Source organism: Rhincodon typus, chromosome 39, assembly GCF_021869965.1.
Source record: "Rhincodon typus isolate 14 chromosome 39, sRhiTyp1.1, whole genome shotgun sequence".
NCBI lineage: Eukaryota > Metazoa > Chordata > Chondrichthyes > Orectolobiformes > Rhincodontidae > Rhincodon > Rhincodon typus.
In genome coordinates, this window is record NC_063370.1 from 3,167,576 (window position 1) to 3,186,579 (window position 19,004).

Below are 19,004 nucleotides of genomic sequence, written 5' to 3' on the forward strand. Positions count from 1 at the left end.
CGAATGAGCAACTCCCACATCCTGGGCAGTAGATTGTGTCAACTGTTTGAAACAGGGGAGAAAGCTGCCTGGAAACAATTTCATAATGTCTCAACATTCTTTTCTTTTCACATTTTCGCACCCCGCTTCACCGAAGCCACCACGTGTTAGAAGTAAAGTCAGGGTGCCCCCTTGCCCGTGCTTCTGCTGAGAAGACTTGAGCTGAAATCTACTTCATTTCTGGGGACCAGCCTTTCCCCCCAGGAGATGAAACTCTTAATATGCCCCAGAAATCCCCTCCTGACCTGGGCCTTCGGTGTCTCAAGCAGGGTAGTTCAGTTTGACTTAACAAGCAGTGCTTTTGTTTGCAGTGGAGGTCAGGTCTGGGGATATCCCTGTCGCCGCTGAGTTGGATTTAGAGGCAGGCAAGGAGCAGGAGGCAGTGACGGACCAGATATCTCTGCAGAACGTCAGTGGAAGCAATAATCCTGCTGATGAAATCCTGAAAGAGCAAGAGGAACTGGAGATTGAAAAGACCAGAGACACTGCCACCATTGTGGTTACAGCAGAAAAGGAGCTTAAACAGCCGCTCATTAATCAGCGAACAGGTTGGTGGGTTATGTGCACTCCTGTTACATCTGCAGTTGAAATTACAAGCCTTGGCCAATTTCCCTTTTATTCTATGCTGCGTGATGATAATTCCTGCTTTTAGAGATACCTTCTATGGATCTGTTTCCACGCAATTGTCCTTGGGAGTTTCATGTATGCTTTGAAAATTATTCTAATTGTTTTTTTTTTGTCCTCTTCCTTGTTTAACGGACCACATGTTGAACTAGGCAGCAAAATACCCTCAGAAATTCACATTTTAAATGTCGTTTAGCGCCAACACCAGTTTCTACCTTTTCCCTCATGAGCCCTTTCCCTGTCCAGAAACCAATTGAGAAGAACTCAACTCTCTCTCGATCTTTCAATAGAACAAATTAACCAAATTGAACCAACTTTAAAAAACATCAGCCCACTAAGGACGCTGTAACATTTAATCAAATTCAGAAATTTGCAGAAATTCTGAGACAGCATCTTCAAACCCATGACTACTTCCATCTAGAGGGACAAGGGCGGCAGATACATGGGAACACCACCCCCTGCAGGTACCCTTTGAAGCCCCTCAGCATCCCGACTTGGATATATGCAGCCGTTCCTTCAGTGTCGCTGGGTCAACTTATGGCAGGAGGACTGCAGCGGTTCAAGAAGGCAACTCACTACCACTTTCTCAAGGGCAACTAAGGATGGGCAATAAATACTGGCCCAGCCAGCAAAGCCCGTGTCCCACAAATGAATAAATAAAAGTTTAAAAGAAGCTTTAAATTTGAAATCAAAATCTTGGGCTAATCACGCACCCCAGCCCCTGTGGTGGGCACTTGTCACACAAAGTCTGAATGCGCCATGCTCCCTTGCCAAGCATACCTGGGCACAGATGTAACCATGATAAAGGGACAGGCAGTTGTGAATTATGACCCAGAACTCGCTGCCTGGGCTACTGTTGGCCACTTTTGGTAGGCCAGGGGTCGACCCACAAGGAGAACCTCCAACTTGCCCACTTCCCATACCACGCCAGATGAAAAGATTGATTTTAAGAAAAGAAGGCTAATCAGTTCAAGCATGTTATGACAAGTAGGGTTTGAATCTGCATGTTCTAACCCAGTCGCTGGGGAATCTATCACCATACTACAAGACTGGGCCAAGAATCCACCACCAATTAAACAAGACACCGAATCAAAAAATTGCTGCAGACACTGCCCACCAAGGTCGGTGTAATAATAACAAAGGAGGGGACTAAATCAAAATTGCATTGGAGGAGGAGATAATGCACTTCAACCCCATAGAGCCCACCTCTCCCTGAGAGCCCCTGAAACATCATACTTTGTTCCCTTTCATGTTCAGTCCTTAAACTGTAATGTTGCTTGCAAAATGGCCATTACAAATGCTGTTGCCTTTTTGTTAAAAATATTTTTTTCTGTCTTAAAGGGGATGTTTTGGAATCGGCCACAAGGACAACACAGAGGACAGATTGTGTGGAAGGAAATGAGCCCAGCTCAGGTGCTGTTCAAATCACTAGCTACGAGACAGTTTGCTTTCGTAAAGCTCCTCTGACTCTGGGCTAAACTCACCCTTGAGCGTGCTGTCTAACCTCCAAGCCTTGCTTAATCAGACTAGACAATGCACTTAACAGTTTTAGCCTCTTACAGGCCTGAGCAAAGGACAAACACTAACCAGCTCCAGGATACTAACATCACTATCCCAGCCGCTGAAGTACTGGGTGGAGGGACTGGGACTCAGTTTGAGATAGAACTCAAGACTGTTACTCTGAACAGTGACTCCTGCTATCCAATCTTCTTCAACTCGGTTCTCTCTCCCTCTGCACTCAGGAAAACATGGCCTGCACCTGTTTCAGATCTCTGCCCTTTCCTGCACTTCTTTCGTCTCTCTGAACAAGGGAACTTTTCAAAGAAATGACTGTGGTTTCTCTCTTTTGGTGTTAGTCACCCATGTGTTTGATTTTTGGACGTTTGGATCTCTAATAGGCCACTCGAGAGATCACTGAATGTAAATAAGCCAGATAACTAATTTTGAACTCTTTTTTTACTCTACGGTGTGAGAAACAGCCAGGTGTTATCGTCAAAACAAATGTGTAATTTGAGCTATGATCCTTTCTACCTTGTCCCCATCCTGTCTTCAGTCCAATTTTGATCTGGAGTACAAGGTGACTAAACCCTACTGAAAGTGGCATGTGTGAGAAACTATTTAAAGCCATGGAAGCATTGGGCCACAATATCCGTAGAGAACACGAGAAAGTTGTAAATGAATTTACCCTTTTTTTTTCGTTAGGATCAGGCAGTCAAACTTGGAATAATTGATAAATGTTTAGTCTTGGTGGGTTTTTTTTCCCGTCCATTATCAATTGTAGTTTCACTTTTTTTTTAGCTGCAAAGTTGTTCCAGTCACATTTGGATGCCAGTTTCTTTTACTCCACATTTTTTAGATATGTCCAGGAAGTTCATCTTGTTGTGTACACAGATGTAGACTTTATACATATTTTGTGCCCTATTTATGCCATGCTATATGAACACAGAGGTACTGATGGTGTAATGACTCAAACTGTTTTGTTTTTGAATTTTCCATCAAACGTAGTGTTTACCAGACACAGTAATTTTTAATCCATTGCGGAGTTTGCTGATGCCCAAGATATCTTTTATCCTTACTGCCATTTGGGCCTCGTCCAGGCACTCACTTGTTTTAATAGATTTTTACCATCACTATACGATGTTCCTGATCTCCATACTATTCTATCACCGTAGACTACTACACTGACTAGGGGCAGCACGGTGGCTCAGTGGTTAGCACTGCTGCCTCACAGCGCCAGGAACCTGGGTTCAATTCCAGCCTCGGGCAACTGTCTGTGTGGAGTTTGCACGTTCTCCCCGTGTCTGCATGGGTTTCCTCTGAGTGCTCCGGTTTACTCTCTCAGTCCAAAGATGTACAGGTTAGGTGGATTGGCAGTGTTAAATTGCCCCATAATGTGCAGGCTAGATGAGTTAGCCATAGGAAATGCAGGGGTTACAGGAATAGGGTAGGGCAGGGCAGTGAGTCTGGTGGAATGCTGTGATTGCAGATGCTGGAAGTCAGAGTTGATAAAATGTGGAGCTGGAGAACACCGCAGGTCAGACAGCATCAGAGGAGTAGGAAAGTCGACGTTTTGGGTCAGGACCCTTCATCTGTCTGACCTGCTGTGCTCCTCCAACTCCACATTTGCTGTTTGGAGGATCAGTGTGGACCAGATGGGCCGAATGGCCTGCTTCTTTGTACAGATTCTATGAAGAAGCATGCATTTATGTAACACCCCTTCGTGCTTTACAACCAGTAAGGTACTTTTTTGAAGTGTAGATACTGTTTGCAATGTAGCAAACAACCAATTTATGCAGTCCAAACTCAAGATTCAATTATTTTAAGTTTGTTTCCCTTCGTGATCGTCGAGGAATAAAGATAGGCCACCTTACTGGGAAGTGCACTTCTGCAGAATAATGCCCTGAGATATATTGCATTTCTCTGGAAGGCCAACCAGGGTACCTCAGTTTAGCATCACTTCCACAAGGTAGCACCCCTGACAGTGCAGAACTCCCTCAGTACGACACTGGTGTGTCAGTCTCTGGGGTGGGACATGAACACATGACCTTCTGAGCCACAGCAGATACAGTGTGTGGTAGTGCTTGAGATTTATCTAATCTGTGTATTGCTCACCTGTGAGAGGTTGCTAAGATTTGACAGAGGGCAGAGCTGGTTGCTACATTCAATGCAGAATTTCTAATTCCAATCCAGGGAATATTAATGTGAATGCAGGTGGTATTAGGACTCCAAATGGGGACTGGACCAGAACTGACTATTAATATCCCAATTTATTGACAGTTAAGGGTTTAATATTATCCACAAAGGAGTTTGACAGTCTCATCAGTATTAACTGCACAGCCAGGAGTAAAGAATTAATTGTAAGACGTGGAATATTTTTGATGTATTTTTAATCTTAAAATCTATATGACTACAAATATTGGGTGGGAGGCATTGTTACACTGGGGGATGTGGGAATATGGGTCGCTGGTATATTGGATAAAATTGTCAACAGTCACACACACAACTTTGTAAAGCTTGTGGCTGTTTTAAGGAAACGTTTTTTCGAGCATTCCAGATGTTGAATTTATAAATATTTGGTCTTTGTACGTTAGACAGATCGTGTAGTAACTTTTTAAAATGCAACATTGGTACCTGTGGGTCACCATGCTGAAATAAGACCAGGGAGGTTTTGGCTCACAACTCTACTGTTTTCTTCATTTTATACTTTTATTTTTCTCCCTGTCAATTGATATCTATAAATGAATGTTAACCAAGTGCTTAACTGCACCAATGTGACATTTCTTTACCTGTTATCTAAATGAATTTATTCAGCAAGTAAGTGTGAAATCAAGGCTTCTGTCTGGGCCTCGAAATATTGTATCATGTTTAAATGAGCTTGTCTACTTGTATTGCTGTTGAACTGTATTCTTAGGGTGTATTTATTACAATTGACGTTCCAAAAGTGGATTTGTATTTTCTCAACAAATGGGCAAGAATATTAAAAAAAAAATCTTCTTGTTCCAAAATATCTCTCTACTTGCTTGAGGTTTTCAATGAAGTCATTTCTTCTGTCTTAGCCAGAGAGTGGAATGGCAATGCACGGGAAGTGGTGGATATTTTGTCTTAGTGACCATTATTGCGTCAGTGTAAACTTTAACGTTCAGCGTCCATAGGCTATTTGTTATAAATGTGCAGTCCCAGTCGAGCCTGGTATCCTCATGTGCAAACCTTAATACACAGTTACCAAATCGTGATCAGGAGCCTAAAAATAGGCTTGAGGGGCTGAATGGCCACATCCTATTCCATCAATTTTTTAGATCAGGGCTGGTCTATATTTTGTCTCTGTCTGCATGCCTTTGTTCCATAACCCTTCATGCCTTACCTAACAAAAGCCCACCTGTGTAACCTTGGTAAGCTGCTGTGGCAGTTGGTCATAACTGTGCTTAGTAATTTTCAAGAAGCAGGATACACACAGCTATTCCTTTTAAAAGGGGGCCATGAGAGGTTAGTTCGAGCCATCCTGCTTATAGAGCTGGGCAAATGGACCAGTTCGCCTTTACCTGCCTGTTTATTCTCAGGTGGGTGCTGTACACTTAGTCTGTTGAGTGCTGTGTATCAAGGTGGGAGGGGATCACTTGCACTATCCAGAAATGTTTTGAATTTGCTCTCGACAGCTTAAGAGTAATAGTCACTCGGGTCCAGGTTTCTGCTTTTGTATGTGAAGCTCAGAGGAGACGCTACTTTGTAGGGAGGCTGGTGAACTGTTGCAGTGCAAGACTGAGTAAGGGCAGACTTTAAGGGAAATAGTCAACTGATAAAGTCTATTGTAGAGTATGTGGGGAAGGTCTATATCAATTATATGGGCTTGGTGTTAATGAGGCTCCTTCAGTTAAAAGGGAAGGGATCCTGGATTTTATTTGCATTCCAGCAATCATGAGCTTGGTTTTTGAAGATATCATGGAATACGATCAGGGAAGGAGCAGGAGAGTGAAGTTGAGACAGAAGATGAGCCATAATTGTATTGAACAGACTCGAGGGGACTGAATGGTCTATTCTTGGGAAATTTTTATAAGCTCAATTACATTTTGTACAAATTGTTTTGGAAGCTGGTTGCAAGCAGGGTGATTAATTGACTTAAGCACTCGGCAAATTCTAAAGGCTTTTAAAAGATTGAATTATTTTTTACTTTTCAGTATGGTAACAGCTTTGGAGCTACAGAGGCCAGCAATGTGTGGGAAGTGTCTGAGGGACTTCCCACAAAGATTCACAAGAGAATGAATGGTGTAGAAGTTCAAAGCACTCCAAGTGAAATATCATGAAATATTATTCACAGATACGACTGGCAGAATAAAGAAGCATGGATTAAAACTAGCAAATGATAAATTTAACAAGTGGGTGGCAGTTTCATAGTGTGATGGTTCGGGTTAAAATAGAAATCTACAATCCTTCAAACAAATGCACATGATGGGGATATGTCTCTTCATTCAAGAAGGATAGACTGTAAAAGCCAAGTGCATTTTCTGAAAGGGATCTGTGGCGTGTGCGTATTGGGAAATGGTAGGTGATGAAAATCTTCATCATAAGTGGAGTTTGGAGTTTGAATTTTCTGTGACAGTTAATGGGTTAATCTGAAATGGAGCTGTTCTCCAGTTTTTGCGTTTTCTGCTAAACTTGTATCCATCTTATTTACAGGTTGAGCAAGACCACTGGAATGGAGACCTTCATCTCAGCTGGAAAATTGCATCTATCTGCATGTGGGAAGATAATTAATGTACCAAAAAACTGCCGTTTAATGAGTTCAGAACTAGTCAGAGCAGAGGCTCTGGAAATCTGATTGGTGTAGGAACTTACTGGCCCTCAGGTTGAAGGGTCAGATTAAAATTCTTGAAATGTCAGCAGGAATGACTACAATTTTTACACCAAAAGATTTTGAGAACTGTATATGTATATATTCAAGTAGTTGCAAATGAAATGGCAGCTTCCTCAACCATAAAATTGAACAACTTGGGTTTAAAGGATCCTGCCTTTTGCTGTGGGAGCGGAGACAATAGGTTGAATGTTATTTTTGCAACACTAAATAATGCATTATATCTCAATAATTATAATAAACGTTCTGGATCAAATTGCATTTCATTGAACACTTGGAAAAATTTAATGAATTCAGTTTTGAAGATGTAACATTCCTGTTTTAAAACTATAGCATTCTTTTTATAACATTCCACACTTTGCTATAAATATTCATTGTAATGCACACATCCCTAAATTGCCTTTGAGAAGGCAGTGATGACCTATTCCCATGAACTGTTGCAGTCTGTGGGGTGATGGTGGTCCTGCTGTGTAGTTAGGTAGCGTTCTATGATTTTGATCTAGAAATGATGGTTTGTAGACCCACATCAGGATGGTGTGTGACTTGGAGATTTGCCTGATGCAATACACTTACTATCCTTTTTGTCTTTTAAGATTTGGAACTACTAAGGTATTTGCACAAAGACAGTTGTGTGTTGCAATGCTTTTCTTCCTGTGTTGGCAAGTTTTTTTTTTTTCACCCTTTTCTGCTTGAGTGCTGTCATCAGCCATTTCTATGGCAGACTCCATCCAGTGCACTGCAATCTAAATGTGCTGTCTGATGTCAGATCCATTGAAAACAAGATTCTGTCTGTTTCTATCCCTTTGTTTCCTCCCAACAGTTTTTACAGGGTTGTTTGGACCAGTGGTATTTTAATTCCATTCATCTGTTTCAATCCAAACGCATCAGGTAGAATAATGCCTTTTTTTTTAATCCTCTCTAGTTTTAGAAGGTTTGCCGGTCAGATGAGTAGTGCTCTTGTCTCTGAGACTAAAAGTTGTGGTTTAGAAGTAAGCATGTTAACCACATTTGTACTTCAGAGCAACCTTGAGGGAATGTTGCATCCTTGAAGCTACTGTTTCTGATAAAATGTTAAACTGAATTTGTCCCTCCAATGCATGTAAAACAAAATCCAATATTCAAAGGAAAGCAGGACAGACTTTGTGTGCTAATGCCCCCATCTGTGAATAACCTTGGGTTGGCTGAGGCTTTCTTATGACTCCTCCTTACGTTGTGAAATGTAGATGGCATTTGGCAGCACCAGATGGAGAATGAGATATAATGGATGGTAATGTACACAGGCAACTAACACACCCTGACAATGACATTCCAAATATATGGTCTGTCTCATTGGCTTCCATATCCCTTTCCTGTTTAACACCAAAGAATAGTTCTGTGTCAGATCACCTTCAAACTGTTTCAGGATATTTTAAAGTGTACTTTTACAGACACCTTGTGTTCCCCTTAAAAGAAAGTGATCTGTCAGTGATAACACGTATAGCCTACATTCTCTGTTCATCATTCTGTCACCTCAACTGTACCAACTCCTGTCAACAAATGAAGAGTCAGATTGATCCCAGATAATTTTGTACCATCAGCACATTGTTAGGAATGTCTGATGTATTAACATTTCACAAATATTTTCCTATCAAATCCAGTTGTGGAACAACCTATTATAAAACTAAAGAGTTTATTTGAGACAAATCAGATTAACACTCAAATGTTTTAAATAATTCTGACTTTGCAGTTGCTAAAATGTATACTAGTCTCATTTCTCTTGTGTTGCTCTAAAGGAGGGAAAAAAAAGGTATTGAAGGTACAGTTCTCCAGTAATGCATTACTGTTCAGCTGTTCTGGCATCACATCTGCATTAAATACCCTCTACAATCTCTCTAGAACTGAGGAAGAAATCTTTTCATCTGCCATATCCATAATTGCAAAGTTAACAAGTTTCGCTCTTCCAATGTATTTTCACCTTTTTCATCGAATTCAATGAGAGTTTTCCTTTTGTCAAAATCAAGCTGCGGAAAATGCAAGGTCGAGGTTTAGTTTCCAGATTCCGTTAACTTGATCAACATTCTGACAACTAGCAGAGGCTGTTGATAGTCTACTCAGCAGTGTGATATGCTATATAGAGCATATAGTGTTGTGGGTATCTTGACCATAACACTGCCAGAGAGGCTGGAAATTTGTTAGTAATTGAGGCACTTAACAAGTGCATTGATCTGCCCTGACTGGTTATTGTTGGAGATGGTTGTTGTCTGATATTAGGATGCTGTGATTGTTATTGTCACTTATCATTCCAAGATTGCTTCTATGAATGGCGGCAAAGCATACAAATGCAAGGAAGTAACCCTAAATCTCTATAAACATTTGTTAGACTCCAGCTCAAATATTGTGGCTAATTTTGGGCACTATACTTTACGAAGGAGATCATGACCTTTTAAAAACTACAGTATAAGATGAGACATAATGGACTTCAGGTTATGTGGTAAAGTTAAAGAAACTGAAGTTTTTATTTAGACCAGAAGAAATTTAAGACCATGAGAAATAGGATCAGGTCTAGGCCATTTGGTCTGTCAAGTTCAATCTGCCATTCAGTAGGATCATGGTTGATCTGACATTCTCGTATCCACTTTCATATCCTTCTCCATAACCCTTATTTCCCCAACTAATCAAGAATCTATCTCAGCCTTAAATATACAAGCTCTCTGTGGCAAGGAGTTACCAAGACACTTAACTGTCTCAGAGAAGAAATTCTTCCTCATCTCAATTGGCGCCCCTTTTATTCTGAGACTGTGCCCTCTGGTCCTAGACTCTCCCATGAGGAGAAACATCCTCTCAGCATTTATTCTGTCAAGCCCCTTAGAACCTGACCTGTTTCGATGAGATCAACTCTCATTCGTCTTCTGCTTATAAAACTCCTCCTATACCAGGGATCATCCTAGTGAACCTTCTCTGAACTGTTTCCAATGAAACAATATCTTTCCTTAAATAAGAGTACCAAAACTGCTCTTAGGTGTGGTCTTACCAGCACCAGCACCAGCTGCAGTAAGACTTCCCTTCTCTTATATTCCAATCCCCTTGAAATAAGGGCCAACATTCCATTAGCATTCCTGGTTACCTGCTGTAACTGTGAGATAGCTTTTTGTGTTTTAGAGTCAAAGTCACAGCACAGAAACCAACCCTTTGGTCCAACTTGTTCATGTTGATCAGATATCCTAAATTAATGGAGTCCCATTTGGCCCATATTCCTGTAAACCCTTCCTGTTCATTTACCCATCCAGATGCCTTTTAAATGTTATAATTGTACCAGCCTCCTCCACCACTTTTAGCAGCTCATTCCATTCTTGCCCCACCCTCTGTATGAAAAAGTTGTTCATTAGGTCCCTTTTAAATCTTACTCCTCTCACCTTAAACCTTTTGGAGCCCCCACCCTGGAGAAAATACCATGTCTATTTACCCTATCCATGCCCCTCATGGTTTTATAAGCCTCTATAAGGTCATCCCTCAGCCTCTGATGCTCCAGGGAAAATAGTCCCAGCCTATTCAGCCTCCCCCTATAGTTCAAACCCTCCAACACTGGCACTATCCTCAAATCTTTTCTGAACGCCTGCAAGTTTCACAACATCTTCCTATTGCAGGAAGACCAGAATTGCAAGCAATATTCTAATAGTGGCCTAACCATTGTCCTGTACAACCACAACATGACCCCCCAGCTCCTAGACTCAATGCACTGACCAGTGAAAGCAAGCATTCCAGTTTTTCTCCATTTAAATAATAGTCTGTTCTTTTGTTCTCTCTTCCAAAATTAACAACAAATTTCCCCACGTGATATTCCAATTGTCAACGTTTTGCCCACTTTCTGAGCCTATCAGTATCTCTGTAAACTGTTTGTATCCTTCTTGCAGCCTGCCTTTCCACCTATTTTTATGTAGTCTGCAAATTGGGCTGCAAGTTAAATTTTAGTGTGATCTGGCATATACTGAAAGAGCAGTAGAATTATAATCCCTAATAACACGATAAATAAAACGGTAAAGTACTTGAATAGTAAAAATGCAGAGCTCAGTGGAGAGATTGGAAAGCACTAGTACGAACGTAATGGGCCAAATGACCATCTCCCGCGCTGTGCCATTCTATGGTTTTGGCTATTAATCACAAGAGGTAGTGAAGAAAGATTGCTTTTGTGGGGTTGGGAGCACTGGACCTTTAATAATCGATCACCGCATGTCTGTTTTAGCAAGCAGAGGTGGGCTGGAACGTCTTAAATTACATGCCGCCGAGCTAACGAAAGATTCCTCGTTTTGACACTAGCCAACTGCTGGAGCTTGGGGGCGGGACGACTTCTCTCGCTGTCGCTGTAAACAAAAGCATGTTTCTATATCAGTCTCGCTGGGGAAACTGAAAAGGTAAAATAGGCTAATAATAAGAGGTTTGAGGGCATGCGGGCCATGACGAATTAACCCCGCGTTTTTCTTCTCCGAGTAACAAAGTGGCCGTTACTTTGTTTTGCTTTGCAAGCTTGAAGGCCGAAATGAAAAACAGGGCATCTGATGGGATTGGGAAGCAGATGAGAGGTCCCAGCTTTACGGGAGATAAGAAAGCGAAAATCACAGCCAAAACCCAAAAGACGTGGATGAGACTTGCAACGGTCTTTGCTTATTTGCTCTGTGTATCTTTGACTGCGGTGGTTCTGGTGATCTATTACACGTTAATTTGGGAGCCGGTCCGCACGAAACCAGGACCGTCCAACAACAATTTGACCGTGGTCAATGCAGAAACCGGCAACTTTAGCACCACTCATAGACAGAGAAGCGCCTTCAACGCTGTAAGAAGCAATCCGAGAGGTTTCATCATTCCGCGATTCGAGGGAAGCCATTTGAGAAGCTCAGGCGGTCGGGCTAGGAATTTTGTGAACTCACCGAAGGGGAGTTCCGGGATGGTGCGCGCTGCTTTCGCCGGCATCAGCTCCACGGTCAGCAGCGGCAGCGATCTCATGTTAACCACCGAGAACAGAGAGCACAGGGCAGTTGGTAGCATCCTCTCCTCGGCCAACAATAGAATTGAAGCGGTCACGCAGAACAGGGCGTTCAGCACCATGGGCAGCGATAATCAGGAGACCACCAGCAGCGCAGAAGCAGCCGCCGGGAGAAGGGCATTCAGGACCATGGACAATGACCAAGGGGGCACCAGCGGCAAGGAAACAACTACCGAGAACAGTGCGTTCAGCACCTTGGACAGCGACGCACATGAGGCTCCCAATGTGAACAGCCACCAGGAGAGCGCTTCTCTCGCCGATTTCGGAAACTTCAGGACCACGGACAGCAACACCGGCAGCGCAGCTCCCGGGATCTCCAGGCTGCAAACGCCCCAGGCAGCCAGCCAGAAGGAGGCCATAAATCATCCTCCCAATGAACCGAAACGAGCCGGCAACGGCGATGCAGCTACTACGGAATCAAACCGGTTGGCAATCAGTCCCTCCAGTGTAGGGGAATTGGGAGCTGTATCGACTCTGCTAGGCCTGAATCAACACGTCAAAAGTGATGCCGACAGCAAAATAATGGAGGTCAAAATGGACAGTAAACCGACGACCAAATCAAGTCGCTTTTCTGCCAAAAGTACCATGGAGTCCACCAATGCTATGACTCTATCAACAGATATAGCTCGTAATAACTGGCATCATAAGGTAGCTAGAGGTAAAATGGATGGAAATGATGATGTGAGTTCAGCTGTACACTCTTCCAGCAAATCCAAAAGGATTGAGGACATTCCAACTACGGCTAACCCCACAAACGACCCAGGTCCTTTTAACATTGCCCCTACTAGAGTAGATAACAGCGAGTTGGGCTATCAACACTCTTACAAAGATCACAACCTGACAGATAAGCACAATGTATTTGCTAAGCTAAGGTTTTTGGACATGACACCAAAGAACCAAGAAAGGGAAAATTCCATTGGATCACACAGTGACAGATTAGATTGGATGCTCACCGAAGACCCAGAAAGGACTGTTACTCACACACCAAGATTACCATTAGTTGGCCCCTCCAAGCCAGCAGAAATCTGGGAAAACAAGGAGTTGGGTCACACTGGGACAACTGACCTTGAAGCTCACCACGTCCTCCAAAATCTCAATACCGATAAGAAGCAGCCATCTACCACTTGGAAGCAAAGCCAGGTCAATGCAGAGGACACATATAAAAATACTGTAACTAATTCTCTACCAACACTCCCAATAACATAGCTTTGCACTTGAACTGGTTTTATCTTAGGAGAAAGACACTTGGCAATATATTTTAACTAACTACTGTAATTATTACTAACATTGATTGCAACATATTTTAATTTTTAATAATCTTGGTGGTTTTTCCCCCTTTTGTGTCAAATGGTATTTAAAGAAAAATATGGGTTACAAAACCAGAAAACACAATATCATTTAGTTAACTTAAATATTTTCTGATACATTACAGTTCTTCACAATGTATCATTTCACATGCTCAGTGTAATTTTGAGTATCATACATTTAAAATATTTTGTATTACAAATCTATAAGATATTAAACGACTTACCTGCCTGTGTTTCCTATCTTTTTCTTTCATTTTAAGTTTCAATATCCACATTTGCAATGGAAATTTTCTATGTAAACTTGCCATTTGTAATTACACAATTCACCTGTGGATGTAGTGGCACCCTTACAGGAGCCTGTCATTTACAATGTTGCAAGTTTGAATAAATATTTTTATTGTAAATATAAGTATGGTAGTTTATAATGAATTCATACACATGAGAATAGCATTGGCAGTTTTACAATGGGAGGGGTACAGCATCTCTGCCATCAGGTCCAATTATCTCTATCATCTAATTCCTCTCCATCTGAAGAGTGCAATTCATTTCAATTCCTCATTAGCTATACCATCGGATATCAAGCATTCAAAGGAAGAATAGAATTGATCTCGACATGTACTGATATTGCAATCATTCTTCCGAGACCCTCCTTCAGTCATTATTCCTGTTGATGCATTTTGGCAGAGAGGCTACGGTTAGGGCAGAGGTGCTAGGGTGAGGCAGTGGCATTTTGGCATAAAGGTTAAGGTGAGGGCAGAGGGAATATGGTGAGACAATAGAAACTTAATGGTACAATTCCAAACAGTTTGACTTCTAAAGGCAAACACACAACTGTGGTAGGGGAAGTGTCCTTAGTTACAGCCACTTCTGAGTTGTTGAATTCTCTTCAGTACCAGTAATATTTTTGGCATCGATTTCTATTCTTGCAGCAGATTAAAAACATTAGTGAGAAAGAACTCACTGACTATTGTTTTCAAAAAACTCTTAACTTTTTTTTAAGCACATTTTTCTCATCTCTTTCTCTAGAAATCACAAACATAGGAGCTTGGTAAAGTGTACCTGTGTAAATCTCCCTATGATGCTTTGGTTTTTATGACAGTTTCATTACTGGTCCAGAATCAACGCATAGTATCTGTCATCCAGCTTTTGACTGTGCTAAAACAATGAGAAAGCAGGGGTACACAGGGTGAAACCTGAAAGTTAGAGTTATCTTACCATACAAGCATACAGCACATTGTCATCAAATCCCCTTTTTGCCCAGTTTTTCAAAGGAGGTGTTAATCACTCCAGTTAATAGTGCACAGAGGAGTTTAACACAGTCAGCCTTCAGACATACTGAACACTATAAATTCCTGGTTAAGGTGTCTAATGCAACAATAGGGAATTCAGTGGCCTAATTGATATTCCGGTTAGTGGGTTGTTGCAAATTTTGAAATCACTGTAAGGTCTTTGAAATGAGGTTGTGTGAATAATAATGTTTGAATATTTAACACTTTCATTTCAAAATTATTTTTGTTATTTCAATATCAGTGTTACCTGATTGTATTTTGTCATTGTCAAAGTAATAGATGAGGGACTTCCTACAAATACACTGACTGCTAGGATACTGCTACTCATAAAGTGTCATTGTGAGCTCTTAGGAAGTTGGATAGTTCAGTTAGCTGGGTGGTTTGTTTGTGATGCCAACATTGTGAGTTCAATTCCTGCATCAGTTGAGGTTCCATGAAGAGCTCTCCTTCACAACCTCTCCTCTTATCTGAGGCATGGTGATCTTCAGGTTAAAACACCGCCAGTCAACTCTCTCTAATGAGAGATCACCCCAATTGTCCAGTAGGACTATGGCAACTTTGCTTTTAATACACACCTTCAATACTAGGATTATACACTATTGTACTTATTTTGTTAGTTGATATAGTTGTCATGAAACAAGTAACAAACATGGTAAAGGAAAAGAGAAAATGCTGGGAATTCTTAGCAGGGCAGGAAGCACCAATGGAGAGAAACAGAGTTACAAGATATGCACTGTTGCTGTGACAATTATATTTCTGCTTAATTCAGTTTTAATACAGGCTGGAAGAGCTGTTGTAGTCGGGACATAGCAGCTGATCACTGATCAAACGATTATGGACACATTCAGCAAGTCTAGCAGTTTTTTGGCAAGGGATAAACATTAACATTTCATTAATCTATCATCTGAACTGGGAGAATTTAGAGATGTATCATGTTTTAAACGAGAGATTGAGGGGCACTGCACAAAGGGATAGTCTGTGACAGGATAAAAAAAACAGGAGAGATTAAATAACAAAAGAGTGATGATGCAAGGCCAAAAGGAGTAGTGATAGGACAATTCCAAATTGCAGGAGGATATGGTACAGAAGTAGGGAAGTCTTATTATAATTGTAAAGGGTATTGGCGACAATACCTAGAATACTGCAGATAGTTTTTTTTTGTCTCATATAAGGAGGGGTATGCTTGCAACGGAAGACATTCACAGAAGTTTCATGAGGTTGAAACATGGGATGAAGAGTATGTCTTTGAGGAAAGGTTGAGCAGATTGTGCTTAAGCTTATTAGAAGATTGAGAGGTGATCTGATTAGGACATGTAAGATTGTGAGGCAATTTCACAGGGGAGATACTGAGAGGACATTTCTCACAGAAGGGGGAAGTGAGGGAAGGCAGAACTAAGAGCATATCTTCAAAATGAGGGGTTTCTCATTTAAGTCAGAGATGAGGATAAATTCCTTCTTTCAGAAGGTCATTGATTTTTGGAATTCTCCTTCCCTGAGAGTCATTGAATACCTTCAAGGCTGAATTATTTAGAATTTTGATTTATAAGAGATTCAGAGAATACGTGGGGCAGAAATGAAATTGGAAATAGAGCCGCAATCAGATCAGTCATCTTATTGAATGGCAGAGCAGGTTGAAGAGGCCAAATGGACTACTCCTGCTCCTTTTCCATATGCCCTTATGTTCTAAAAGACAATGTCAAGAGGAGGTGTGAATACCAGAATCACAAACAGCTGCTGTCTGTTGATCATGGCAGTCTGGGTTAGAGACAGGGATTTTTCTTTCAATTACATTCCACCTTCCAAGTGTCCTATCCACACCCACCACTCCTGCCTGTGTGAATTTGTTTCAGTTTATTCATGAGATATGGGCATTGTTGGCCAAGACAACATTTACTGCCCATCCCTAATTGCCCTGCAGAAGCTGGTGATGGTCTTCTTGAACCACTACAGTCTATTTGGAAGTGGGGTAGGTACACTCAAAGTGCTGTTGGGAAGGGAGTCCCAGACTTTTGACCCAGCAACACTGAAGGATTGGTAGTATATTTCCACATCAGGATAGCATGTAACTTGGAGGAAAGCTTGTGGGTAGTGGTGTTACCTTGCGTCTGCTTCCCTATTCATTCTAGATGGTAGAGGCTATGGGTTTGGAAGATGTTATCAAAGAAGCGTTGATGCATTATGCAGTGCCTCTTGCAGATGGTACACACTGCTGCCACTGTGGAGGAGAAAGGATTGAACATCGAAGGTAGTGGATGGAATTTTGTCTGATATGTTGGATTGGTTTTGGCCATGTTGCTGTCAATTAGTTTGGATACCTACAGAATTCTACTCCGGGAAAGGAGTCAAGAAGGAGGATATTTAAATCATAGGATGGGGTACAGGGCAGAAGGAGACCATTCAGCCCATTGTTTTCTGTAGCTTTCTGCAAGAACAAGTCAGCTAATGTCGCTGGTCTCCACGAAGGAATGACCACTGTTTAGTGAGTGAGAAAGGAATTATTTACCTGGTGCCTTTCTCCTATCAGGTCGTCACCAATTCCCTCTGTGCCTGCACTACCTTAAACTGCACGGTTGCCCACCCTTGAAAAGGTGGTATCCATGAAGCTCCTAGCTTCATGAATGCACTATAGTGCCTTGAACTGGAGCTTGATTTGCTCCAACTGGAGGCATCTCCTCGTGCATGGTCATTCAGACCACCAGAATCATCCAGGATTTCCCACATAGTGCAGATACACAAGTCACAGACCTGAGCTCCCCAGACAAAACCAAATAGAATATGGACCTTGCTTCTACTTTTACCTTTACTTGGATAGACTAGAAAGAAAAGTTGTTATTATTGGCAGACAAACAACTAAAACCCCTTAACTCTATCAAGCAAAGCAATTTAGTTTTGAATTTCTAAAATATTAATTATCTATGTGAAGTTTTTCTGCTGTGGTTATGGCATTAAGTTAAATCATTATCCAGTCGCAAGAAAGAATTATCCACCAATTTTTTTTCAATTATTTTGTCTACCCAAATAATATCTTCGACCTTGGGACGTTTCATCATTGTACCCAACTCTAATAATTTAAAACTGGCATCTGGCCTTGACTGGGTGCCCAGCCAATTCAGCTTCCAATTAGAGTACACAACTCTTCCATTTCAGTTTTGGAAGCTGCTGCATTTTTCTATGAAGACCTATCTTGACTAATAGCAATGCAGCGAACATCTTGCAATTAAGATTGCTGCGGCAAAGTGACATTTGAACCATTCTTCCTGATCTCCAATCCAATGTACTTAAAAGCTTCAGAAACCTCAATTCCAATTTTGAATTCTGCATTAAGCCTGTTTATGACAATATGTTCGAACTCACTATTCCAACCCGCAAAACATCATCTATGTGCATCAGAAAGATGCCTGAGAGCTGCCCTGCATGATGCTAGTAAAATATGGCAAGGTCTGCTTTTAACTGAAGACAATCCAATTTTAGCAAGGCAGACCTTTTTGAGAAGCAACAAACTCTAGAGTCATAGAGGTCTACAGCACAGAAAAAGGGTCTTAAGCCCATTGAGTCCGTGCTGGTCAAAACAATCACCTAACTATTCTAAATAAAAACCAAAAGAACTGCAGATGCTATAAATCAGGAACAAAAACAGAAGTTGCCGGGAAATCTCAGCAGGTCTGGCAACATCTTTGAAGAAATCTTCACAGATACTGCCAGACCCGCTGAGTTTTACCAGCAACTTCTGTTTTTATACCTAACTACTCTAATCCCATTTTCTAGCATTTGGTCCATAGCCTTGTATGTCTTGGAGAAACATCATTTTGGCTATAAACAGATTTATTTAACTTCCACCACATCCCCATTACATTTCGTGCCTCTTTAGGAGGGCAAAAAAAACTTCCCTCTTCAGCTGATCTCCCTGTGGAAATGCAGTTTTCATATTCGTTGATCTACACTCCCAAGCACTTGTCAACAAAGCAAAAAAAAATCCAAAATTGCTTTTCCAGCTATCGGTAAATCTTGATCCCCAAAACCTTGCTTCATGAGTCTCACTTTAGCCTTTGAAGTCAGTCCCTTCAAGGGACACCTTTTTGGTCCAATATCCATCATAAGACCATAAAACCATAAGACATAGGGGCAGAAATTATGGCATTCGGCCCATCGAGTCTGCTCCGCCATTCAATCATGGCTGATGAGTTCCTCAACGCCATTCTCTTGCTTTCTTGAAATTGCTTTTCCAGCTATCGGTAATCCTTGATCCCCTTGATAATCAGAAACCTATCTATCTCAGTCTTAAATGTACTCAATGACCTGGCCTCCACAGCCTTCTGTGGCAGTGAATTTCATAGATCCACCACTCTCTGGCTGAAGAACTTTCTCCTTTTCTCCGTTCTAAA

General features: G+C 41.4%; 2 protein-coding genes across 3 annotated transcripts in view; both read left to right on the forward strand.

Annotated features, from left to right (window-relative positions):
* The window catches only part of ccdc9 (coiled-coil domain containing 9), a 36,507-nt gene extending 29,227 nt beyond the window's left edge, over nt 1-7,280 (forward strand). For both annotated transcript variants that reach the window (XM_048618149.1, XM_048618150.1), the window contains 3 exons: nt 351-587; nt 2,005-2,076; nt 6,835-7,280. In XM_048618149.1, coding sequence (XP_048474106.1) covers nt 351-587; nt 2,005-2,076; nt 6,835-6,839 — 314 coding nt within the window. In that variant the 3' untranslated portion in view covers nt 6,840-7,280. The remainder of the gene's footprint in view (nt 1-350; nt 588-2,004; nt 2,077-6,834) is intronic.
* Nucleotides 7,281-11,332: 4,052 nt separating this feature from the next.
* On the forward strand, nt 11,333-13,629 carry LOC125487280. Its single transcript, XM_048618152.1, has one exon. The coding sequence runs from the start codon at nt 11,523-11,525 to the stop codon at nt 13,230-13,232; it is 1,710 nt and encodes a 569-aa protein (XP_048474109.1). The 5' UTR covers nt 11,333-11,522; the 3' UTR covers nt 13,233-13,629.
* Nucleotides 13,630-19,004: the final 5,375 nt, after the last annotated feature.